We start from the raw sequence: 27472 nt of genomic DNA, 5'->3' as shown, positions 1-27472 counted from the left end.
TAATTTTAAACTGCACTTGCTTAATATTCCATTAGCTACAAAGGAATTTTTTCGTTATTTCTGCAAACTAGTAAGGACAGATGTATCTTATTAGAAATTGTTCCCTGTAATAACTTTGCAGGTGCAGCACTTCCCATTTTAAAATGTTCTTCATTGTGTCCCGATACTTTTATGCTAAATTAAGCACAGCTGTTTTCTCTGCTTACCATTTCCCTACACTTGAAAAAGCATATTCACTTTTGATTCACAAATATATAACTTTTAAAGAGCACGGTGAAGGAGCAACAAAGTAAAGATATACATTGATATGTACAGTTAAAATGAGTTTTAAAAGATGTAATAGCAAATCTTGTTCTCTGCAGGATACATTATTTTACCTCACTTTTTTCTATCCCTGTAATAGCTTCTCTAGTTTCCCTAAATGCTACTATGTTAATTCAGCATAAAGAACTAGAATAAATCCGTTTCCTTATTAGAGGAAGAGGAGAGTTCTAAATTTCAGCCTAATTAGTGCAAACCTCCTCCATATAAAGTCTGTGTTTTGTTTAATCTGATTGCTTGCTTCTGCCTGTTGATTCTGACTTATGGCCTGTTTCTCTTTTTGTATTTCTTTCAACAGAAAGCTGACCTTGCAGTTGCACCGTTGGCGATTACCTATGTTCGAGAGAAGGTCATCGACTTTTCCAAGCCCTTTATGACTCTTGGAATAAGTATTTTGTACCGCAAGCCCAATGGTACAAACCCGGGTGTCTTCTCCTTCCTGAATCCTCTCTCCCCTGATATCTGGATGTATATTCTGCTGGCTTACTTGGGTGTCAGTTGTGTGCTCTTTGTCATAGCCAGGTAACATGTCAACTTTTGTGATTTTTTTGGCAATTGTTACCATCTTTTTCTTCCTAATAATTGTCAAAAGTCACAAAAAATTTCTTACTTTCATACTCTTATATTTTAACTTTGTGATGTACAGAACAAGAATTAATGATGAGGGTTCTCACTGTTAATTTACTCCACTGACGTGCTGAGTCTCCAGTTTGTTTGTTATATCACTAAGTATTGAGTATGTTAGCTATCTCTCTCTTTTTATTTACAAATAGAGAGACGTTAGCAAATTTATGAAATGTCTTTTCCCACTCATGCTGTGTTTAGAAAGGAAGGGGCCAACACACTTATTTTATTAGCATGATTTAGTTTGATGCTATGGTGCTTAATCTGAAGCTAGGTACTTAGCTGCCCATGTTGATCCAAGATGTCCAAATCGGGCCTCTTCATGTTAAAAAAACCCAAATAATTTACTTGATGTATATCGGCATCTTTGAAGTAAAATAGCAGAATAACCAGTTTTTAATTGTGTGCTAGGTGAGATCCCTGAAATAGATCACATAATTTAAATATCCAGATTGGAATATTTTTGGAAGCATGTTTAGCTGAGCTTCCAGGTTTAAGGACCTCAATAAGACAATTGTTAAATTATAAAAGGATTTGATATATAGGGCTCTATTGCTCCTTAAACACTTCTTATCTATTTTCTTCAATATAGACAAGTGGGTAAACATGTCCTGTTGTCAAAAATTCCATTATATTTTACCTTTTCATTGTTAATTAACTGGAACTGACCCCAGATGCTCACAGAAATACAATCTTGCATGTCATAACTTTGACTCTTACTGTGATAGCAAAAAAAAAAAAAAAGAAAAAAAAAAGAAAAAAAAGAATCCAGAGCAGTAAATCACCAATTTGCAGGCTTTTGAATGTAATATCATTTGCAGAGTCCCCCTGGTAGTCATTTTAAAATATTTTTTTTTATAAAATAAATATAAACTATGCTGGCTTTTATCCCGAACTTCCCTTTAAAAAGACCTTTTTTTGTGTATAGCAGTGATTTTTAGAAGCATATGTTTAATGCAGTCCCACTTCAGCCCCAAATTTTTATGATTTCATTCTCTGGTACACAGTAGAGTCTTCATATTTTTCTTTTCCCTTAATGCTAGAATTAATATCAGGATTCTCTCAATTTCTTTGCTAATATCCCCTTCATTTTGGAGAGGTTGTATTACTTCTCTAATAAATGCAAAGGTAGTATTTCTAGAAAAAAAAGTTTATAAATAATTCAGCAAGATCATCTATACATAAAGTACCTGAGATACTGAAGTCATCTAGATAACACACTGAAACACATTCTGTAATGAATATCTTCACTTGTGTACCTTCTTTAAAAGCCTGCTTTAAAGAGCCAGAAACTTACGATGGAAGCTTCTTTACAAAAAAATAGATTTTAGTGTATTATATAACCAGACAGTAAACTAATTTCTGAGGTGTTCCTATAACACAAATAATTCTGAAAGTACAGGATTTATAGTTGAGCATAAATCACGAATAGTATTTTGTGAAGCACTTCATGTAAAATATTTATGTGTATGTACAGAAGTTTTAACCCTATTATTACCACTAAAGGACATTTTCAGCATGAAGCACAGTGCTTTTGACAGGCGGCTTCCACTGATGTTAGCAGGAGCTGTATGGCTCAGTTCCTACTTACACTCTGAAAATGTGTTATATTTTGTAGGAAAGATATATTTTCTTCAGGCTTTTTTTATTATATGGTTCAGTCACCTAATCTCACTCACAGAACTAGAATGTTTAGTATCAAGAAGAAGCACAATATACTAGAGCATTATTACTGAACTTTTTCACTTGTTTGGTTTTGGGACCAGCAATATAAAATACTGATGTACTTGGAAGCATTATCTTCATTGTAAAGCATTACAAAATATGTTTGATACTGAGTAGAGGAGTCTGCTTTTGTAGAGTTGTATAAAATACCTTTTTTTACATGTAAGTTTATGTTAGCCTTCAAAACTAGAGATAGAATTTCAATACCTCTTAACTTGTACAATCAAATATTGAGCACACATTTAGAAATAGAAGGTTTAGGATTATGTAAGACAATTTACAGATTTTTTTCATAATGCAGAAAGACTTAATAGGTGGTACTATTTTCTGACCCCATTTTTCATACAGGGAAACAGATCTAAGCAAAAATGATAATCTCCTGGTGAATGCTAAAGAGAGAAGAGCACATAGTGCTCAGAAGTAAAAGAGCCTTTTGCAAATATAATTTGGAAAATTTTTCTGTCATTTAGAGGAAGATACTATTAACTGAAGGCTGGTAGCAAACAGGACTTTGCAGCTTAGTGTTGAATATTAATTTTCAGTATGGGTTATAGGTTAGATGTTGCACAGTTGATGATGTATTTTTCAGTCCTGATGTTGTGAAACTGTTGGACTGTGTGCCACCAAATTAATAGGGTCTGTCTAGAGTGTCTTCTTAAGATTTTTATTTCATAACAATCCTGCCATAATGAGTGTTTAACTACCAGTGTTTCATAATAATTATGTGTTTCATAATAAGGTGTATCTGTGTTTGGAGCAGAACCTAGTATGTCTTTTATGATACGATGTTTTATAATTACAGCTCATCAGAGTATTCATTGTAGAACATTTATTTTTAGATTTACACCTCACATCTTTGTGTGAAATGTTTCATGAGCAAGTCGTGATTTTATTAACATGTCTTCCAAACAGCATTGAGATGTAAGAACTTGATCCATTTAAAACAGAAAGTACAGGTCTGTTTCGATACTTGGAATTCACCCAATAATTAGTAGTAATGGTCCCATTTAGGCAAAGCTGAAAAAATGAATAAAAGGTTCAAGAATCTTGGAGGGACAATTGCTGAAAAGACTTCGTAGAGTACCATAGAAGGTGTAAATAATAAAAAGGACTGTAAATCTTTATTAGTCTTTACCTTCACCTGAAAGAACAATTTTTTTTCTTCCAATTTGAGAACCAGGTGTAAAGAGCTGGAATTTTTACATGCTCACTAAAACTAAAAGCTAGAAGAGAGATTTATTTGCTAGCTAGCAGGCTTTTCTGTGTTGTTTTCTTCTTCTTGTACTCCCAGCAATTGATCAGGTATTTCTTCATGTTGATATTACAAATGTTGCATTCTAAATGGGATGAGCATGTGTATTGAAGGACATAGTATTTTCTTTAATTGTTATTCCTGGTGGGGAATTACAGCAGGCTGTGATTGTTCCATATATATGAACACTTCCTCATATTGTTCATTGTGATAGTTGAATCTAAATAGTTATGATAGTTACTCTTTGAATATCCTTTTTTTTTTGTTCTACAGACTGAGGAATGATAGATAAACCCAGTCTCCTTGACACTAAACCTGTTACTTTTCTGTGAACTCAAAAATCATACAGCAATTTTTTTTCTCTTGAGGCAACAATAACAGATCTGTTTCTGATGCCAGCTAGCAATGTCTTTGTGTGATACATATGACACTTGTTGCATTTCAGTTCCAAAATCTTCCCTTTTCTGTGTCTGCCTTTGCTTTTTGTTTCTTTAATTTAGAATCCCAGCTGAACTCACAGTTAGTGTGATTAGAAGGAACACTAAGACTGGAGTAAAGTGCATCTACACCTCTTTGGAGTTTTGTCAAATACACAGCCTCCTCTTCTGATCTGTACAATCAAAAATCTTCTCAGGATTAGTAGCATTTCTTATTTATTTCTGTCTATTGATGCAAACCATTGTTTCATTTCTAAGAAATGTGCTGATTTCTTACATTTTTGCATACAAACTCATGGACACATGATATCCCTTCTTTTCCATTAATTTGTGAATATGAAACAGTTGTTTCCCGTTTTTGGTCTCTGGAAAATCTGATATATTGGCAACTGTGAGTACTGCCCATTCGTCATAGGGAATGTGAAGAAAATCAGTTTCATACTTTAAAAAATGCTAAATATCCTAGATTTAAATGGGCCTTGCAATTCATGACTTTTAAAATTAAACTTAAATAATATTCAGCTGGCTTTCCTTATGAATTGTAATCAGTGTTTTTTGGAGTCTCATATGTATGTAACTTCCATGTCTTCATGAATCTTTTCAGAAAACCCAGATTGGAGAATAAAGTACTTACATATTTTTATCCTGTTACTTTCCACCTGATTTTCTAGATTTCAAGTTATTCCCTGCACATTAAAATATTCTCTGCATAGTAAACTCTGTGAACATGTCTGTCTGCAACAGTGCAGTTTAGTGTGAGTTGACCTGTCTTCATAACTGGAAGAGATGCACCTGTTTTAGCATGATGCTTCACCCTGACAGATCAGCTGTGAAGCAGATAAGCTACCCTGGGTGAAGTGGTCCACTAATGAGCTCTTATATTTCTTGTACTGATCTGTCTTATCAGCAAATCTATTGTGTAAATATACTTTAAACTGTGCTCACAACCCTGATAGCTAACATTGAATCATGGGTTATCAGTTTAAAGGGCTTGATTCAGCTTAACCTCTACCATATTCTGCACATGAGGGCTTCCTGCTTTTTCCTCCCTCCAGAAGAATTATCTTTCCTCTCCTAAGTCAAGCCCTTGTCTTGGTTTCAGCTGTCACAGCATTTAGTATAGACTACTTTCCATTTCCTTGAAAGCAGTCATAAAAGCACAATGAACACTGCCTCATCACCAATTATATTTTCTCTTACCAGCTGGAATAAACTATAATAAAAGATGAAAAGAGTTTTAAAAATTTCTCCACACATTTTTCTTAATTTTTTCTCTGTGAAGAAGCTTAGGAATATTGTGTTTCTTCAGACTTGAATGGATGCCTGAGGATTATATCTCTGTGGAGCACGTACATACTCTTTTACATCCCATCAGTCTTCATGATTATTTCCTGTTTCTTAATCAGCTGTTTTCTGTCCTTGAGCTTGTCCAGCAGATTTTCAAACTATTCCTTGAAACTGTCTTGACAGAAAGGAATCAAGGGTAGAATGAGAAGGAACTGCTTTTCCAGTCAAATTTTATTCAAGTAGGAACTTAGCATATTTGTCCTTTACTCTTAACAAGCATACTTCTTGTGAGAACCTTATCTCCTACAATACTACAGCATATGTTATGAGGTATTTTCAGATATGGTTTCATCATCCAGTAGGACAATCCAGATGGCAACCCTGATATCTGCTTTTCTTACTATCTTATGGTATTTAGTTTTGCTTGAATTGTAACACAAGAGAGGACATTGTCACTGGGCTATAGAACACTGTGCAAGTAGGCAAAGATGAAAGTATGCCAAAAGTTAACATGCTTTCCAAACTTGTTCCATGGCAATTATTTCAAAGTCAAGGATTTTTATTTCCATTAAATGAAGTTGCAGTTTATGACCCTTACTTAGTTGCTTCCAACAGATTCAGAATTGTCTGCTTCTATGCATATCATTTCTTTGGTTGCAAAACAAATTCTTGGTAACACTAGAGATTATCTCTATTGTGAGCAGAGAGCACCTGTGCCAGCCTCCAGAACACTGTGGTTTACTGTCAAGTGAACCAGGGAGGGGTGGCATGGCAAGAGCTTATTTTCTTTCTCTTTTATAGCTTTCTAGCTGTTTGCTAACTGATAGGTTTATTTAGTTATACCAAGAAATCCTAATATTATGTGAAAATGTTTTAAAAACCTTCTTACTTTCTGGATTTTATTTCTTCTCCTTTACTTCAGATTTGATTTTAGATTTCTGTCATTTAAATAGAATTTCGATAACTGAGGCTAGTATAAAGAAGACATGTTAATTAGCTCTTAATTTTATTGCACTCCTGGGCAAATTTTTAAGCACATGCTTTTCACTTCATCTATCCCACTATATGTTATAGCAGTGGAATTGTGTAACTATCTTGCCTGGACAACAGTTACTGGAAATCTGCTAAAACATTTCTCTGCTTACAACGTAAGCAAGATTTGCATATGATATTTCAAATGTGTTCAGATATTTCAGAGTATAATTTTTCACAAAATGCACATGACAGCTTTAACTTGATCAAATAGAGTGGGAGTTTACTGTGCTCTGTGCCATATAATATTACCATAAAACTCTAGAGTTTGCCTATCTATAATAGTATTTAAGTTTAATTTTCTGTGGTCTGCACACAGATCTTACATTCCATCTTTTTTCTATATCAAGAGTGCAAAGCATACTGGAATTATAATAATCTAAATGGTCTTGTATAGTTATTTTGGTAAGTTACGACACAGGTTGTGATCAAAGCTAAATGACTAAAGAATCTGAGTGTTGTTGATGAGGATGTATGTTTAAAAGAAAGACAGGTATAGCAAAGAGTCAAGCAGCAGCCTTTCACTTTGCAGCTTGACACTCTGAAAGATACTGCAGTCCCCTGACAGCCTCCTCCACAAGAGATTTATCTGTGTTCAGTGCCAGTTTGTAGAATACCTGATATATAAATAAACAACTGAGTACGGACTCTTTTCATTGTAACCCCTTAGGATTCTTTTGAATCACTTCTGAATGCTCTCAGTCTCCTTCACCTGTTCTAGAAGAGACAAGAGTATCAAGAGGTCTTGCAGTCTGTACAAGCACAACATCTACATAACAGCCTCTATTAGAACACCATTACAGATTGCAGACAAAAATACTTATTTTTATTCTTTTTAACATAATTGTGCCATGTTGGTGGTAGATCAATCTGACATCCTGGACAATACTTAACATGCATCAAAAGAAAGAAAAAAACTATTGGCAGCAAAATGACTGCTGAAATCCTGTGAATGCTTTAACTGAGGATGGCTGAAGTACCCAGAACCAGCCTGCCTCATCAGGCTGGTGAAAGGTATAGAACCCCCTCATTAGCTAAAACTCGATATGCAACTTAAGGAATATGAATATGCTCATTTCAGCATACCTGGTCTTTTTTTTTTTTTTTTCCTGTCAAGAAATTAATGTTTCTGTGGTAGTCTAACCAGACTGTCTTCTGTAGAGTTAATGGGCCAGTGAGGCCTCTTTTGGAAGCTGAATAGTGGGTCTGGTGGCTTCTGCAAGATATGTACTAATTTAATATCAATCTTAATCCACTTTCAGACAAAATAGAGGAAAATACCTTATAATATGCATTTATAGCACTTGCGCCATCAGAATGTTTTATGTCAATTTTTGCTTCTTACTCTGTAGATCAATCAGAAAATTGTTTTTTTTGAATCAAAAGTATAGTAGTGTAACGTTTTTCTCATTATTCTGAAAGCCATCACAAGGTTCTTCAGTGTACCATTAATTGCCCAAGAACATTTTTTGAGTGGCTAAACTGAATCAGAATTCTGTTCATCCTTAAGGAATTTGGTCTTCTTACTTATAGCAAGTCAAGAAATCTCTTCATTTTCTTTTATTTAAGCCCCTGTATCCACAGACAGGAATTAACTTTCAGGTAGTTAGATCATTATCTCCAATTAGATGGACAGCTCATTCTGGCTGTACTCATTCTGACTTGACTTTTCAAGCCTTGTTATAGATAGGCATTATACATTTATGAGCACATATTTCATTTCCCTGTTGACAGAAAGTTGTAACAAAACCTCTTTTGCAATCTGAGAGTTAATGATGGCAAGTTGTATCAAAAGTCATGTTGGGCTATTTTTATAGCATAATCTCTTGTTTCCAGTTTCTCATTTACATCTTGTTACACTGTATATTTCACTAGTCACATATATCAGAAGTTGAAGAGATTTATTATTCCTTTGAATCTTAACAGTACCTCTTATTATAGGATCCAGAGATTGTCCCCTAAAGTTCATCCAGAGGATTTAGCTGGATAGACCATCTTTACTAGTAAAATCTCCTAAGTATTCACTGATGAATGGCTTTCTGGCCTGCTTCCATTTTGAGCCTTGACTGACTAGAATTGTCCTGTTTCATTCACTCTGCTTCATACAGTTCATTGCCAGACATCTGCCTGAATACTGTTAACTGTTCATCTAAGGCATAACTTCAAACAGCCTGCAACAGTTTAATCATTGTGTTTGCAGTCCTTTCATCCCTAGCACATTCTGGGTGATGTTGGAAGGTATTATACTATGGGTATCATCATTTCTTTTCTCACACGTGTTATACTAGCTCATATATTTATATTTTGGCTTACATGTCTCCAGTTTTCTGTTGTTTTTTCACACTGTATGACCAAGTTTAAAATACTGTTAACACACCATGGAATTTGCTTTTGAAAGTAGCTCGGCAGTCAGAACAGTCACATTTTTCCTAGTGGTTTTGGGGCTGTCTCTATGTGATTAGATTTAACTATGAGCGAAGTCTCATCTGCATTGTTTTGTTTCTTGAAATGCCTTGGGTAAGCAGCCTATAGGTGAGTCAGTATCTGAAGACTGTTTTGTCAAAAGTCCTATAAAACCATACATAATAATGTTTCATATTGACCATGGACAGTGATTTGTTAGTCTCCATGTACTATGTTGCCATCCATTAGTAAATAATCCCATAGTTCTCTCTGAGAAAGGTATGTAGTAATCTGAGGATTAATTTCATTTGGGTTTTGAAGATCTTCATGCCGTAGTAGGGTATGCAATGGTTTGTCCTTATTTTTAAGTTATTACCAATTATCAGCAAATATAGTAAGATAGAAAAATACTAGATTGCTTATATGAAGTGGTTTACTTGAAAAAAAAACATATTTAGAGTGGTAATTTGAAAGTATGGAAGTTAACCGATTGACTCTTTTTCCATTAACATCAGTGACTGATCTTACATAGACTGCCTGTTGTATCAATAGATGGTTTTGACTGGCAGCTGAGCTTTTGTTTTTTTGCCCAAAATTTCAGAATGGCAAAGCTCATGTAGGATACATTTTATTTATTCAAGCTATTTCACTTGTACATCCTGTTTGGAACACTTCGAGTTAACAGTGAAAGGCTTCTTCAAGTAAAATGCAGGGATTAGAGTGGTAAGGTGGAAAACTGAAAATTAGCTGACATCATAATTTCTAGTTACCATGCTTCTGGAAGACCCAGAAGCATGGTAGTGCCTTGTTTACTAAATATATGATGATACTGAATAAAAATGGCTATAAGAGTTGAAAGGCAATTGTTACACTAACCGAACCAAACATATGAAAAGGTGCATTATTTGCTAAATGTGTGGGCCCATATGCAATTAATTGCTTTTTTTCATTTAAATTAAGAAACAGACATAAACCAAAGTCAATATGGTATGATGGCTACAAAACCCAAATAAAATCCTAGCTACAAATGTTCAGAAAAAGAGCAGCTTCTTTAGGATAGCATTTCAGAGTTAACCTCTAAATTCTTAGATTTCAAGATTACTTGAAGGATAGGAGAACCTAGATAATCCAAACATTGCACAGATTTTACTCTTTTATTTTTTCTCTAAATCAGCAAGAGTATTATTGGGTAATGTCAATAGTATAGATGCAATCTTAGGCTACTTTTAAATATTTTTAACTAAATAGCCAAGTGTTCAATTATTTGTAGTGCATAAAATGTCTGTTAGAATATACATTGTTTAAAATAAAATATCAGTTTCTGACTTTAGAACTGGAATCAATTTAGTTATCTTTTCATAAATTTAGCTAAAACCAGATTTGCTAAATTCATCTAATTATCAATCATCATTATCCATTGTATTCCAGAAATATGTAAATAGATCTAAATTGGGGAGGGGCAGGGGAAAACCTTGCCTAAACCTTGCCTTTTCCAAAGATAGAGCTTTTTTTTTTCTTGGAGGGAAAAACTACTAGCTAACAGTTATACCGATTTTTAAAAGAAGTAAATAAGAAGTACTTGTTGTCTGTAAGTGATATTCCATATTGGAGATAAGTAAGGTTATTCCATAGATGCTGAAGATCCTGTACCCAAGAGTATGAGAATTACTTGTCTCTGATTTCTGTCTCTGATTTGGCTTTGTTAGCCATAAATTTACATGGCTGATCCAGACCTTCAGTCTTTAATTCATTAGCTTCAAGACTTAGAGTTGGAGAAGTCATTCAAGCACTGCCAAGGCTTGACTAGAAACCGGTCTGACAAAAGTAGTACTTAATTGTTTCTGATGCTGAAACTCAGTTGTCTGTCCTCCAAAAGCTTTTGTTTCCCCTCTGGAAATCACCCTTTGTTAATTCCAGTGGTAGTGAAATTGCTTTAGTGTAAAGTTAATCATGCATTTTCAGCCTTAAGATCCAAGGTGAGTATTTGTCTTTTTGTTTTTAGTACACTAGTATCAGAAGTTTGGTCTTTAGCAACAAGTGGCATTCTAACAGGGAAAGAATTAGACTATGTGGAAAATTTTCAGCATCATAGTTGAAAAAAAATCATCTGTGAATGAAATAATTGATTTTCTTTGAAAATAATAAGCCTTTAAATCTCAAAGTGTTTACCATTAATCAGTCTTTTAACACTTTGGAGAGCAGTTTAAATATATACAATTTTTATTAAATAGACCTGTTTAAATCCTTCTAGCATTTATTTACTGCCAATATACTTTTTTTTTTTTTTTTTTTTTTTTAATGCATCATAACCATTACACCTGTGTGGCACTTGCATCCACCAGTTAGGACCCACCTAAAGACTTTAGCGCAGATAAAGACTTTACATGCAGGTAGCCTCTAGCTGGGAAAGCCAAGAAGGCAAAGTTACTTCAGCTTGATGGAGTCATATATATAATTCCACCAGACTAAAAGAAAAGCATTCTACTCAGAGCTGTTGCCTATTTACATTCCAGTTTCCTCCTCAACTGTGTAGAGCAGGAATGCTGAGTGGAAGATTTTTCATGGGGTAGACAGTGAAGTGGAAGATAACAAAAAAGGATTATATAGTGGCTTTCCCATCTGTGTGAAATGGTTTTTGTGCACCTACATCTTTAAAGAGTTTCTTGTTCTTTCCCATAAGAACTAGCTTTAGCTTTACACTAGAATGAGATACCCATTCGTTATTTATCTGTTTTGCAGAAGTAAGGATATAGTGTTTCTGTACTGTAGTGCTATCACCAGTGATACAAGGCAGTCTTCAGGTAGCAGATACTGCAACAGTTACTTTCTGTTGTGGAACAGGTTTTTTTGTAGTGGTTTTGGAGTGAAAATGGGAAGGGTTCTAGTTTATAGTATGACGCAGGTTTAGAGAAGTTCCAGTGAAAGAATTCCACCAAGTTGCTTAGAAAATTCTCTGGTTTTGTGGCTGACACAATGTAACTAATGAGCCCTGTCCAGAAGAAAAATGGAAGCAGTTAGCAGAATTTTCTACATCGCACTGTTTTGTTGTGATCACAGAGCATGACAAAGATAATGTCAAGTTGCAAAAATATCTGAAAAAGGATTTTAATTAGTTATATTTATCCTGCACACACCTCTCTCCCTCACTTTCTCTTTCTTGCTCTCCCCTTCTTCTAAACAGGCACGTTAGTGCAGAGTGAGTAGTTAATTGTGTCAAAGTCCTGGTCAGTGTGCCCTTCATTTACTGCAGTGAAATGAATTTTCACCTTGCTTCAAATGTAACTGTAATTAGATAAAGTCACTAGATAGATACCATAGGCTCCTTAAATCTTTCTGTTCTGCTATGAGAAGCCCAATTCTGCCTACAGCTTAAATGTCAGTCAGGGTTGTTCAAGTTCATAACACCTTCCTCATCGTCCGTTGACTTTCATACTGTATAGCCATTTGTGCTTGTGCAAAGCAAATGTCAAAAGCATGGAAGAGGATGGTGTTGCGCCTCTACTTTGCATGAGTGTAAATGACTCCACAGGTGGAAGGCAGTGGAGATTTCTAGGTGGTATGAAGAGCTCAATTGGTCTTTTTCATAATACAGTAGAATTTTCCAAGAGCACTGCAAAGCAGACTCAAGTCTCATTTTGCAGGACACTGCACAGTTACATAGCAAATGGCAAGTGCTTGCTTTAAAGAGTTAACATTTCAGAAGAAATATAGTTTAAATAGTTAAATGGAATGAAAATTCCTACAAGGTGTGAAGAAAATGAAATAAAAAAATAACAGAATGAGTGCATTTCATAAGTAGCCAAGTTCAGCAGTCATAGTTCATGAGCTACCTAGGCATAACCAACTTTCAGTTTACTGTCTACATTACAAAACAACTGAATTTTGAGGAGGATTTTGAAAGACTTATAAATTTTGACCTGGAGGCTTTGCTCTCAATGAAGCCTAGATGACAGTCAAATGATACTGGTGGAAGCATTGCACAGTTTGGACTATGGTAATGGCATTAAAAACAGTTACAATTTTGTCTCTCTCTTGGGGAAGAACAGTGAATATGAAGAACAAATTAACAAGAAAATCTTAACATTTACATTCAAATTACTTTGAGTTAAAAAGGATGTGATTGTTAGTATTGAAAGTTAATGGAAAGCTATGCAGATACATGAGGTGGGAGAATTCACTAGCTGCCTTTCCACAAAGATACAGGTTGCCTATAGGTCCTATACCACATATACCAGATCCCTAAAGATATGTTGTATAACTTTGGGAATCTGAAAAGTGAAACTCTCTGATGATGTTTAAGTAACAAACATGAATTTTGGCAGTCTGGTCAGAGAGAAGACAACAAATTAGATTCAGATAGGCCGTGCTGAACTAAAAGCAATACATTTGAGTCAAGGGACAGGGTTAAATGAAGAATGAAGTCAAATTAATGGTTCTCAGTAATGAACAAGTTAGTAGCATTGTCTTGCCTCAGAGTGAGAGAGGGAGAGAGCAAGAGGAGTAGCCATAATCTCTTTCTATAGGAAAGAATGAATTACCTTGTATGCCCAGAAGCACTTGGGCTCTAATCGTTACATTGTTGAAATACTGCTTCTGGAATCACAGTTTCATAGAAAAATAGGTTGGAAGAAATCCTGGGCCAAGGCAAGCCCTGGTACACTTAGTATCCTAATAAGGTTATATCAAATTGTGGAGCCTGAGGAGTGAATTCTAGCTCACTGATAGTGCTATGAAAGAGGCAACATAAGTGGTGAAAGTGTGGGGATGGGAGTTGCTGGTGGCCAGTGCTATCAGTGAAGGAAGCACTGGTGTATTGTTTGTAACCAGCTGATCGTTTCATAGGTCAGTTCCTACTGAGACTTCACATTTTTGTTCAAAGGTAGGAGAAAGGCTTCTAGATTCCTACTGAAGCCCAAAAGAAGTTTCAAGTGGTTACCCACCAACCAGGATGTGGAGCTGCAATTCAGCAGAGTTCCTGTACAGAGCTCTAAGTACACAAGTAGACCTTTTTACTTCAGATCAGGTTACTTGCAAACTTAAAGTGAGACATGCATTTGATTTCTTTGGTCTTTTCTGGAAAAAAAAAAAGTGCATTGCAAGGACAACAGTAGTAACTGAAATATTTGTAAAATTACTAGTTCTAAATTGGGGGAGGGAGCGCAGGGGTAATGCTGAGACCAATCACAGAATAATCAGAAAGGATGAAACATTTTGTAATCAAATGTTATCCTGAATAGATGATTGTCCTATCATTTTCCTGTAGAAGTCAATGGGAAAGGTTTCACTGATTTTGACAGTAGCATGATTGATCCTAAAGACTGTGTATATACTAGCCAATTAAATGGTCCAGGGCTTACTTTCTGGCTCAGAGGTCAAGTGATATGGCATAGCCTGTGTCCATAAGACTAAACTGTTTTCTCTTCTTAGCTTTTACATCATCCCGGTGATCCTACCCGTACTCTGAACTATGTCTGGGCATTATCTGAATGAGCTTAGCATAGGCCAAAACTGTGACAGGGAGTGTGCTAACAACTAAACAGTATGGATGATTGCATGCAAATGCTGAAACCCAAGTCTTTCCCTTCATTTAATGATATAGATGTATTCATAGAGGCTCAGAGAATTGCTTGGATTCCTATTGACAGTAAAGCATTGAAAAGACTTTAAAAGCAGTTTAAATGAAAATTATTTCTTTTCCACAATAAAAACAAATTCAAGAATCATTAATTTATGACTATGTAAAAAAACCTTGTTTTCAGATGTATTTTGATAAATCTATATTAAAGCCCCAAATCTGAAAGTTATTATACTCCTTCAGCAATCAGTTAGGAGTCACAGGTTAGCAAGAAAGCAACACTGTTGAGTTGCAGATAGGTTCTCACATAGTCTGCTATTTACTTGGGACAAAATGTACTTGGTGAAGAATTCCCTCTGGCATTTCTGAGGCTTTGCCTTAATGTCCTTAAGGTGCATATTGTAAAAAGATAAGGATTTGATTCTTCCTTTGAACAAAACCACAAAACAACAGTCCTCAGGGTCTTAATTTGTGATGACAAGACTTTTTTTTTTTTGGCTTCACAGTGCCATATAAATGCAAAAAATAGTATAAATAAGTACTCTAAAATATGCCACATGACCCAAAATTACCACTATTGTATTTTATAGATTAATTGTTATGGTTAAAGGACATTCTGATCTACCAAGCAGAAATACTAAGAAGAAACATTGTGCTGCTCTTGAAAATATTTTAACCGTTTACCCTGTATGTAAAAACCTGTCCAATGTGGCTATATTAACAGATGTCCTCTTAGGTAGTGATTCTAGTGTAATCATTTTCATATTCTTGTCACTCTGATGGGTGACATTTAATGTACAGTGAAGGACAACAGTGAATTATTATTTACTCTAAAATAGATAACTGTTTTGCTGTGTTGCTCAATGTTGAACTAATCTGCTGTCAAGAAGGCAGTTGTCATGTTGAAATGAAATGCCAGTTTAGTTGTAAGACCTTAGAATGAACTCACCCCACCCTTTTCTAAGAAGTCCATATATCTTTACATTACAAAATATAATTTTATACTTCATTTTGTGCCTTCAGGAGGTCCTCTGCAATTCTCAACTTCCCTCAAACTTCTGACAAACACTTAAGTGTATTGAGGAAGTCATATAAGTGTTTCATTTTTAAATAAGGGAGCATTTAATTTTCTCATGTATCCTTCCTATTTATACTATCTTTTATTCTTTCAAAGAGAAATACTGATTAACTTATTAATATGTTATTAAAATAGAATTAAAAATCACTGTAGTATATTATTAATTTATTACGTGTAGATGAAATTAACTACCAGAAAAAATACCCTTAGCCCAGCTTAGTAAGATCCTCAAATCTGTAGTGCATATGACTCCCTTATTACTGAAAACATTATGGCATTTTATCTCTAAACCTCTAAAGAGCAATGAACAGCATAAACTACAGCATTTCAGGGCCAATATGGTATTACAAAACACACTGTTGTATTAAACTATGTCAAATGTTTCCTGGCCACTTTATTCTGATATCACACATTTGGAGAAATAGACAAGTACAGCATATGATATCACTATAGTTAAAACTTAAAAGTAATTATACAGATACAGTGGTTGATATGTGTTTTATTTTAAAAAAATTAAATGATGAACTAACACAATGCCTGTGTAGCTCCTATCTTTTACATAGAATTTTAAGATACTTTGAGGCAGGAAGACTGACTAACTATAATCTTTGAAAATGTGTCAACTTGATAACTATGGGAACTCAGTCCACCTTTGCCAAAAGTTGTTTCAGTTTAGAAACACTACAAAACCTGGTTAAGTACATGACAGGAGCGGTAGTTTTTTTAGGTTATAGACCTTTGGAAATAAATCACAAACTTTATGCAGCCAAAACCAGGTGAATTGTATTGATCAGTAAAGCTTACATATTTTTGTTATTTCTTGTTTAAAATATATGAAATATGAAAGGTTCCTACTATTTTTTTTTTCATGACATGGTGGAGTATGGGGAAAATATCCACACACGTGCTATTTCAAACCACTGAACCAAAATCTTGCTAACATTTTGCTGTCGCACACTCCATATTCTTTGTATTCTTACATCAGCAGGTGCAGATTTGCTGATTTTCTTAGATAATAGCTTCTGAGTTCCAGAGCGGGAGTCCAGCTTCTAGGAGTTGTGTTGCTCTATCTTTCTTGAAGATTTTCAACGGGAGGGGTATTATAAAAAAAAATCTATATTGAAATTACTCTTCAATATTTTTGACAGTTTACCTGTAAGAGCAGGTCAAGGAAAATGGTAGGAGAGTGGCAAATCATTTTATATATTAATTTATATATTAAGCTTAGGAAAGATGTGGGTTTTTTTTAACCATTTTAGGTTCATTTAGTGAATCAGATTAAGTTCAAAAAAATTAAATAAGATAGAGATATTGGATACATCTCTGGAGATGTATAAACAATGTGTTTTACATAGTTTTTATGTTATTAAAGCAATTTAGAAATTGGGCTTATTTTTTGGGAATGAATGTAATGTATCATAGTTTCTAGATGTTGAAATGTTTACAAATTATTCATAAGCATGACACTTTTCAAAGATAAAACTCGTCTTAGTAATGCACAATAATGTTATTTTTGGTTGCCCCATGATAGAAAGATAACTACCATAGTTCAAATATTCATTGTTTTGTTACAATTAAAAAGCCAACTATTTCCTAGTTTGGACTAAATGTTGAAATTTTTAGTATACCAAAAAACTTTTTAAAAGAGTGAAATTATTCAGATTAGAGTACAGTAGCCTAAGAGGAGACATAAGGAAATTGTAGGGAAGAGAGAATTATGTGGAGAAGATAAATCATACTTTCCTATTTACCGTTTTTCAGAATGCAGAAAAAGAAGGACCATTAAATCAAATTGAAAGTAACAAATTTAAAGGAGAAAACAGAACCTTTTTTTTTTGCAAATTAATAATTAACCACTGGAACTTGCCACAGAATAAAATAAAAAATGAGCGCTTTGTAATGAAGTTACAATGATTAGAATTGCAAGTGCATATGAGGTAATGCTTCTTGTATCAAGCAAATGGTGGAGGTTATAAAGAAATGTTCCCTGTAGTATGTGAGCAGTTTTCAACTTTGTTGTAGTTTTCACCGTTGCATTTTTTGCAGCTTCGTATGAAATACTAGTACTAATACTAGTCAGAAACAGCATTTTTTTTGTAGAAACTTTCATTATCTATTTTCCCTAGTCCAGAGAGTAGTAAAATTGAGAAAAAAAAAAATCATGCATCAGTGTGGAAAATAACAGGCATCATAGATTTCTTATGTTAATCTATGGGATTCAGTATGCTCCATAAAAATAACATTAATATTGATTATGAAAATTTTAGTCAAAAATAAATTTACCTCATAGATGGTGCTGTGTAATGTCATTTTATTTCATGTTTTATGCATTCATTAACCTGTTTACACTGTCCGTTGTTTAAATTCATTGTACATCAGATTAATTCACAGATTATTTCATGGATTTGTGAAATGTTACTGCAGACTGTAGGTCTGATGCAGTGTCCACTGAAGATCATGGAAAATATTTCTGTGAAATTCTGTAGACATTGGGTAAGGTTCATTTGAACTTTTGAACATACAGCAAAGATAACATGGATTGCAGCTAAGTAGAAGAAAATGATAATTAAATGACGTATGTATGGTAGAATGTTCTCTTCAGTTTATTGAGTTAGTATTTGAAGCAATGGTGAAAAATACAGCCTTGAATTTGGGCCCTTATGAATGTTACTGGCATCATGACCATTATGAAACAAAGGCTGCAACTGTCATCTAAGTTGGTTCAGAATATGCACCTGAATATTTATTTTATTGTAGTAAGTGACAATTAGGTAAGTTTTTCCCTACTTCCCTGTTAATATTTCCTGGTTTGCAAATTTCTTTCTAGCAGTTCAACTAGGTTAAATGGCATGTATTCAGACTCAAAAATTGTTGTTGATAAAAATAATTTATAAATCCTGACAGACAGAGAGGTAAACAGGTAGGCTTTCTCTCTTGTGAAAAAAGAAATTTCAAAAATCATAACTATTTCAGTTAGAGTAATGAGCTTGTCAGTTGAAGACACTGGTTTGTAAAACATACAGATTTTGGAAACAATTTTAAATTAATATAAAGTAGGTAAAATCCAATGAAGATTTAATTACCATAAAAACAGAAAACTAAAGCCAAAATCTGTTCCTTAAGAAGGTAACTTCCAATTTAGTAACCTCCAGTCGGTAACTTCTAATTTAGATAAAGATTCTTTCAGACAAGTTAAATAACTGCTGGCATTCACACAGTTTTGTTTCTATAACAATAAATTTTACTATTTTTTTAAGTCCAAAGATCAGAAAAGCTGGGCGCATAGGTATCTTTAAAAGTGTTTCTACCTGTTTACTGTGCTGTCATTATTAAAAACAAACAAACAAATATTTTTCTACTTTATTTATTGTATGTAGTATCAGTTTTAAAAATGCCGTAAAATTGCACATAAAATAATTGGTGCACATAACTAGTCATAAAAGTTAATGTGCAAATATATATTTTTATATGATAACTAGAAATTTTGTGTAAATTACGCATATATTTATCCATATATTATCTTTGATTATGTAGATTCAGTAAAAGTTAGTGCTTAGAAATTTAAAATATTGCTAAGAGGCAAGCCAGATAAGAATTTGCCATGTCTCATACAGTTTTACATTTATACTAAATGATGACATAAAGCAAATATGTTTAGTTAAATTGTTAGTGACGTGCTTTCCTTTGATTGAGAATACTTCATAAAATCAAAATGTTGCCTAGATGTTTGATGCTTCCAATAATACTGCTTGCTTATCACTGAATTGATCTGAGAAATTCCATTGCAACATTTTGTTCTTTGCTTATTATTTTTTAAATTTTCTTCAGTTGATTAAAATTCAGATATCTTTTTTCAGGTCAAAAAGATCAGTACAATAGTTTAATCACTGTTTTTGTTTTAAAGAATAGCCAAGAAAGTGAGTTTGTGGTCAGGCGTAAATATTTTTGCTGAATTGTCTAATGTATTATGACTGCTTCATTTACAGAAAACAGTACTGTTCTTTTGCATGAACTCTTTCCTGTTTCATTCTCAAATTTAAAGCCACTCTGCCATCAAGGATATATGTGTAAGAAGTAAACACTTGTTTTATATCAGGGCAAAATTATTCATTAATAATATAAAGTTTAAACTTGGATGGATGAATTGTAGTATTATATCCAAGTGAGCCACAGTAAGATTTGGGACCATTCTATCAGTCCTTAATCAAAAAGGGATAGACAAACTACTGGTAGTTTCTCCTTAATTAATGATTTAAATCTTTATTGCTTAATGAAAGTGTGTTTAGGTTTGAGGTTCTTTTTTTTTTGGAAAGGTATACCAAAATGAATTACGTGGGTATTTCTCCAAGGAGAATAAGTTTTTGACTTGAGGTTTAAATTATCACAGGAGAATTTGGCTGAAAATATAGTGTGTTGGAAGTACATTACATATTCATTTTGTTCAGGAAAGTGTGCTCTTAAGTAACTTCTTGGAGCCAAAACAACAATTTTTATTGTTCTTGACATTTTGACTGGAAATCAAATCTTTGGTCCTTTGAAAATTTCAAAGTCAGGATATTTTGCATTTGAAAATGAAGAAGAAAGAAGTATAATCAGTCTCCTTAGCCTTTATCTTCTCCGTATTCTCTTTTTTTTTTTTTTATGGCCAATCTATGCTCTAAAACTAAAAATCAAATTGAATCTATTGAGAAATGTTTGTGACAATATAGTAATCATTTTTATAATTCTGGATGTGGCATCTTGTTTACAGTGAAAAGAAAATATTTAAAAGTTTTAGAGCATAGAGTCAAATTAGCAAATTTTTAAACAAGTATTTGAAAAACATTATTTCTCTACATGGATATTTCTTGTTATTTAACTGTACAGTAGTAAAAAACAGTTCTGTTTCATACAGTTGGCTAATAATAGCTCAAGCAAAGTTATAAGGAACAGAATATTTCTCAAACAGCTTTTTTAGTGATGTCATCAGGTATAGCTGGAGGAAATGAGAAATCTTGCATTGGTTAAGACTGAGGGATTTTGTAGCTGAATGAGCATAAGGACAATATTAAGAAGTATTCTTAAGAGCATGAACAAGTAGTGGTTTGTTTTTTGGGTTTACTCAAGAGATCTAGCAAGCATGTATTACTGATACTGATTGTTCTTACTTGACGTAATTATACATTATGGACCTTTTCACCCTTATTCTGCTTGTCAAAACTGGAAGGAACCATTGCCATTTGTACTAGTTTTAGATTAGATCTCCCCAGTTGAAAAGATATAGCTATGCCAGAACAAAGCCACAGCGTATGTTCTCAGTTTAGCTGGGACTGGCTACATGAACTGCATTGCAATTTTACTACATTTTTTTCACTGTGAACATAACTGCTAGACTAGTGAAATCAAGGAAAGCTGAGTTTAGTGTGATAGTAAGAGTAAGACCACTGCTAATCTACATTTTCTGCATTTCTTCAGCTTCTGAAGTTGATTTGAATTGAAGAAAACAAAATGCCAACAATTCGAATAATGTAAAACTGGAATGTTCAGGATCTATGCAAGTACAATCCATGCTTCTTCCATCTTCCTAATAATTGTAATTGAAATTCCCACTGAGGAACTTGACACTTCCAGCGACAACCAAGTTCGCTGCTCCATTGCATTCTTGCTGTTGTTTCCTTTCTCCTGTGAATGAGGAAATACTGGATCTGCCATTCGTTGGTAGCTACAGTAATGATCCATAACATGGTACATCCAGCAGCAGTGTTCTTCCCGGAGCCTAAAATGTGTCAATAGGAAAAGACTAGTTCTTCAGTTAACTCCTTTTATCTTCCAAAAATTATCCTTTTTCCCAAGTGCAAAAATTAACGTATTCATGTGCTGTTTCTTTTATGGGAAGCTTTCATGATGCAGAGATTGTTCTATTCGCTTTGTTCCTGACTCATTTTCATATTAGGTTTTCTTCTCTGATTTCTTTAGCAGCGTGTTGTTTAGTTAGTGTGTAACAGGTATTACATGTGGGTCAGTTTGAGAATAATAGCTGTTAACCTTCCCTTACGTTTTAGAGAAACCTGTACATAGCAGTTAAGCCATTGCTTATTTGTGTGGAATATACATTCAGTAAATGCACTACATTTCCTTAAAAAAATGCATGAACTCAACATGAACATCATCCCAGAGGGTTTAAAACTGAACCCTAGATCTTGTTAGAAATGTCCATTGATAGACAAACCACATTTTTGTACTTAAACAATTCTGGTTTGCTTTTCTTCAGCAAGTGGACACGTGGCAATTTTGAATGCTTTATCTTTGTATAATCCCGTGATAATTGCATCTATTTAGTCTACCATGTAAGGCATTCACGCATTTTAATCTTCTGTTTACAGCTTCCTAGTACCTCTCATTATTTTTCCCATTGAACACTAATGGAGAGCTCAGGTCTTAGCGTATTCGCAATAAAATAAGCAGTTAAATAAGAGTTTAGAAAATGATAACTGACTAAACTAGTTAATAAATTGTTCAAGTGTCATTTTTACACATAATTCTGAAAGATTGCTTCCAAATGGCTAATTTCTCAAGAAAGTTGTTTATGAATATGCATTTTAGTAAGTTTAAGTACTTCATTAAGGTGATAGAATATGAGTTTGAGTGCATTTCTGCATTTCTCTAGTATTTTGTGGCTTACCTTGCCATTAATTGAAAAATGTACCAAACTTTTATAATACAGTTACCAACAACTTTGACAAACTAAGACATCAGGGTTCAGTTTCTCTTAACTGATGGCAGTGTACAGCAGAAACTGTCAGATATAAAGCAGGTGACATTTTTGTCTTCTAATGCACCTCCAGAAAATTTCTGTATATTTAAAAATATATGATTAAATTAACTTGCCAGAGGACGTTAACAAATCTTTAGAGAATGAGATAAAATTAGATTGTTCTAAAAGACATACTGAGCAGCAGAACTCAAACACTGCTTAATCTGGCTAGGTGTGAATGCTATGATATGCTCAGAGATTTATACTAGATGTGAAACTATAATCTACTGAGAAGTTCAAGAGCCCAGTGTTCCAAATGCACTGCACTGCTTTTCTGCATTTTTCCCAGAAATGTGTATTATAAAATAATACTATAGGAATAGCATCAACAATAAAAAATTAACATCCCAAGTATATGCTTTTTATAGGCAAAAAATTCTTCGAATTTTCTTTAATAATATTCTTTCATAAACAGTTCCAGTGAGTTCTTCAATTTACAGAGTGAGACTGTGTAGTCTTCCGCCACTCTAGAAATCTCCAAGTAGATAGGAATGGAATCTTTCATACACACAGCTACATTATTATGGATTGAGTATGTAAAAGATAAACTTTCCTAAAGCCTTCTAAACAGTATGTATAAATGAAGTATACTGTTCTCTGTGGTTCTTGATCTTTTGATGCTCTCAGCATCAAGGATTGTTCAACTTCCATTTACATTACAACAAACCCATTTTGGCCAGCGTTGGTTTCTTTATTTTGTAAAATGTAAAGATTAGACAAAGAGAAATAATTTTAATAACCAAAAAAATAGAAATAAGGAAGAGTTCTGAAGTAGGAGCCATCTCTCCAACTCCCCCATGAATTTCTAAATTTCCTACAGGCAGTATTACCAACACTGTACCGTGTCTGAAGAAAGGGAGGGAATGTTCTGATGCAACTCTGCTAAACATGTTATACTCATCTTCCTGTATCTTACTGATGTACTTAATGCATCAGCAAGCTGCCTAACAATAGTAAGTAGCCTTCTCCTTGCCAGTTTTTGGTTGTGCTCCAGACAGTGGCTAAAGAGCTAAGAAGCAAACAAACAAAAAGAAGCAGGACTCTTGCTTGCCTGAGGTGTAATATCACAGAAGTAAAGGAGATGAAGTGACAACAGGAAGAATGGGGTCTTTGAAGATGCTTTGTGCATTGGTTTGAAAAAGGGCCTTTTTGCAACTGTGAAAATTTCTAAAAAATAGATTTGTGTGGGTCAGTTAGCATTTAAGGATGATATTTATTTTGAATTACTGTGCAAGTATAGCAAGTAGCATGTGATGGGATGTTTGCAGACTGTGTGGTTATTTCTCCAATGACTTGTGTGTCCCATTCCATTAAAACTTTGGAATTGTAATAGTTGGAGTAGTATTTTTGGAGCTGGAACAGAACTTTCAAAGAGTGCAAGAACGTAAGCAGATCTGCATTAGCCCATGTCCAAATCATAACATGTTTTGCATTTAATTAACTGAATGTCTTTATTCTCCATTTAAAAACCTGTGATGTTTTGTAGCTTCACAACTTTGCTTCAGTGCAAATTCTTTTATAAAGGGGATTGACTGATATTTTTATTGCTGTTTTGTTGTGTTTATATTTTTGTACCTCAGCTTTTTCTGTATGGATCATATAGATTGAATAATTAAGTCACATGCAGCTGTTTTTTAAAAGATGTAGGAAGCAGTAACTGATCAAACCCAGCAGATTCTGAATGAATCTACACTTGACACTTTCAGGCAATGTTAGTTTATTTGTCAACCTTAAAAAAAAAAAAAACAGTTGCTAATGGAAGCCATCTTTCAGCACTATTAACACATCTCAAAAAATGAAGTTTAATTCATAAGAGGATCCAAAATTAGAGACTCACAGTTATGAGTCAAAACTGTAGATCAAGAATTTGAGTTTTAATGCTTAGGAATTAATTGCCCATATTGTATGGGGCAGTTTTAATCAGAAATTTTTTTCCTTCTGAAGCTTGATGGTATTTTCTCCTGATCATGCCAAACAGGTGAAATACAGGATGGAAGAGGAAATAAAACTGTCTTAAGAAATAATGAAATCTAATTTTCTTCTTCCAAAAACTGTCCTTTTTGTTCATAATTTGCTGATGAAATCAAACTAATTTCTGTTTTATTTCCACATTTCTTCCATTGTAAAAAAAAGAAAAGAAGGCTGGCTAGGCTAGGCTAGTCTTCTGAGTAATCAGCAGGTGAGAGTTGTATTTGTTTTTGCTGGTAATTCTTAAGGTGTGTAAGTCCATGAAATTCTCCCAAATGATCGAATAATCAATGACAGTTAGAGGAGACTGTGAGATGGCTAAGTGTAGACTGGATAATAATAGATCATGCTTAATGGCTGGAAACTCAGTATGGGATCTAAAATCTTTCATATGTGGAAAAAATAATAATAAAGTAAAAAGTATTCAGTCTTGAGGCTGGATTGGTCTTCTAAATCAGAGAAGAATCCACCAGACACAAGTTTCATGATTAGAAATGAGAATAAAAAATGGAATAAAAAAGAATAAAGATTACTTTTGCAGTAATGTGTTTCTGTTCCATGCTCAAAGCAAGAGGCATGTGGGTTAAAAGCAGTTGACTGGAAATGGAGGAGGGGGAGGCAGTGAATTCCAGCATTTCCATGGTCTTAGTTGTTTTTCAGAGGTGACTGCTCAGCACTTAGAAACAAAAGGCCTGTAAAATAAAAAAAAGAATACTTTCTATCTCTGTAAAATGACAGCAATGGCAAGAAAAATATCTTTTTCATCACTACCTGCTGGAATAGTTCTAAGTCCAATCCTTAATTCTTCCTGTTTTCTAATTATTCCTTCTCCAGCAGTAAACCTCTCTTCCATTTTCTACCCAGAACTGTAATACATTGCCAATGTCAAATTAATTGGTCTTGTTTTCACTCCTTTAGTTTCAGCATCATAACTGCAGGGGTCATTTCAGCACCCTGTTGTTTTGTCTTCTCTAGTCACACACAGACTTCAAGAACCTCCTCCTCCTTGCAGGTATCTTTTTCCCTAAGATCTCAGTGTCTGAGTTCATTTTATTTCACTCCATCATTCCCACCCTATCTATAAAGTTCTGAATACTGCACAGATGGAGTGATGAGGTCAGGTAATATCTGCATAGACAATCTTTTCTATAAACAACTGTAACCATGTAGGGGAATTCTTAGCTGTAGTCCCACATTTGTAGGATTCAAACAGTATGTGAAGGCATATATCTGTCCTTTTTAATGAGAGGGGAAATTATTTTGGAATAGCAGAAAGGAAGTCTGATAACCAAATTAGATGTAGTTTTGATGGGTTTGTTCCAAAATAAAGTAATAAAACAAATAAATAGACTTGGAAAATTTGACTTTAAAATCATAAGGAAAACAAGCAATGCATTTTTAGTTTAAAAAGATACTTGAATAACTTGCCTTCTTAATAAGAAGCAATAAAATCAGAAGACAGCTACAACAGCCTCCAGTAAAAGAACATAGGGCCAGAGGATACTGGTCAGCAGTGTGTTTTTGACAGAGCTTTTTTACTGATGTGTTCGCACAATGCATAAGGCTTCCATTTAAACAGTTAGTGAGAATGGTTTTGTTAAGTAATTAGGTGAGCACTAAGAAGATGTAGGAGGTAACTGAAACTTCAAAATTGGTGATTCACTTTCAGATTTTTTTGCTTTATGTTAGGTACAGAAGATAAACTGGCTTCTTTTTTTATGTAACCTTCAAGAAAGCTTTGCATGACTTAGTTTAAAGTTTCCTCTTAATTTGCTTTTATTTACTGTTTCAATCTGGGTTCTTAGACTCAGACTGAGACTTCTTTAGTCTCAGTTCTTACCTTAAAAATAAATAAGGTTAGAAAAGATATTTTCATTCTCAAGAGACCAAATCTAGTTTATAGAGATAATGTAAACTTTTGGGCAGTATATGGATAAACTGAGAAAAAATCATGCTTCTTCTAGCTAAAGAGTTTAATCCAATTCATAATATTGATGTTTTGTAGTGTGTACATTTTTTTCATTATTCCTTTTTTCATCCACAGAGATCATGATCTTACACTGAGATTCTTTCAGGCTAATGTAATTATTCCCTTTGTGAAAGGGCTAGAGGTATGGACAATTTAGATGAGGCAATTCTTTTTACCACAGTATCAGAAAATGTTCCTTAATTTTCCATATTTTCATATTTACACGACCACTAAAAAGAAAAATAATTATTTGATTCTGAGGCATCTCCAAGTGAGTATTATAAACTTTGGTCACTCAGAAAGTATGTTTAGACAAGTGTATTGATTAATTTTATTTGTTCTAAAGCTGTATTCTTAACATGTGCAATATGGACACCAAGTTTTATTTTACCGATCAGAGTTGAGAACTTGGTTCTGCTTTATCTTGTCTGAACAAATAGCGTGCTTAAGATGTGAAAGGAAATACCCCCCTCTAACAAATCTGATTGAATTCTGTTCATAATGTTTCACACAGATTCCTTTTCTGTGGTCTGTTCTGTTTGACTAATTATTTAATTCACTAAATAGTTTCTGTTCTTTTATAAGTGAAGCTGAACTTCAAACAGCACCTCTAAGGAGCAAAAGTAGTTTGGAGCATAAAAATAAGATGTCTATGAAAGTAAAAGTTTGGTTGACTCAATAAAGAGTATTAAATGAATACTGCTTTACACCTCTTATGGGTGCTTCATTTAAAATTCAAACACTGTTTAAATAATTATGAAAATTTTCATTTCATGAGCACTTTGCATTCAAATATGTAAAATAACTTTAATTATAAATTAATCTTATTTGCTGTCATATACGGGCCAAACGTGAATACTTAGACTTCTAGAAAGGTTATCTTTCTATTCTTTCTCCTCCCTCCCCCACAGAAAACATTTTGGATATTTCTAGAACTTAACTTTGTATTTTGACCAGTTTTCACAGTACAAATAGGAGAACTAAGGTACAGAGTTTAATTCCAGGATT

General features: G+C 33.9%; 1 protein-coding gene across 1 annotated transcript in view; it reads left to right on the top strand.

The window, feature by feature from the left end:
* The window catches only part of GRIK2 (glutamate ionotropic receptor kainate type subunit 2), a 429339-nt gene that overhangs the window by 279818 nt on the left and 122049 nt on the right, over positions 1-27472 (top strand). The window contains exon 11 of the mRNA XM_013948819.2: positions 620-843. Within this exon, the coding sequence (XP_013804273.1) occupies positions 620-843 (224 nt within the window). The remainder of the gene's footprint in view (positions 1-619; positions 844-27472) is intronic.

Source organism: Apteryx mantelli, chromosome 3 (genome assembly GCF_036417845.1).
Source record: "Apteryx mantelli isolate bAptMan1 chromosome 3, bAptMan1.hap1, whole genome shotgun sequence".
Lineage (NCBI taxonomy): Eukaryota > Metazoa > Chordata > Aves > Apterygiformes > Apterygidae > Apteryx > Apteryx mantelli.
Note: the sequence above shows the minus strand (reverse complement) of the source record. Positions and strands in the feature narration are given on the sequence as shown.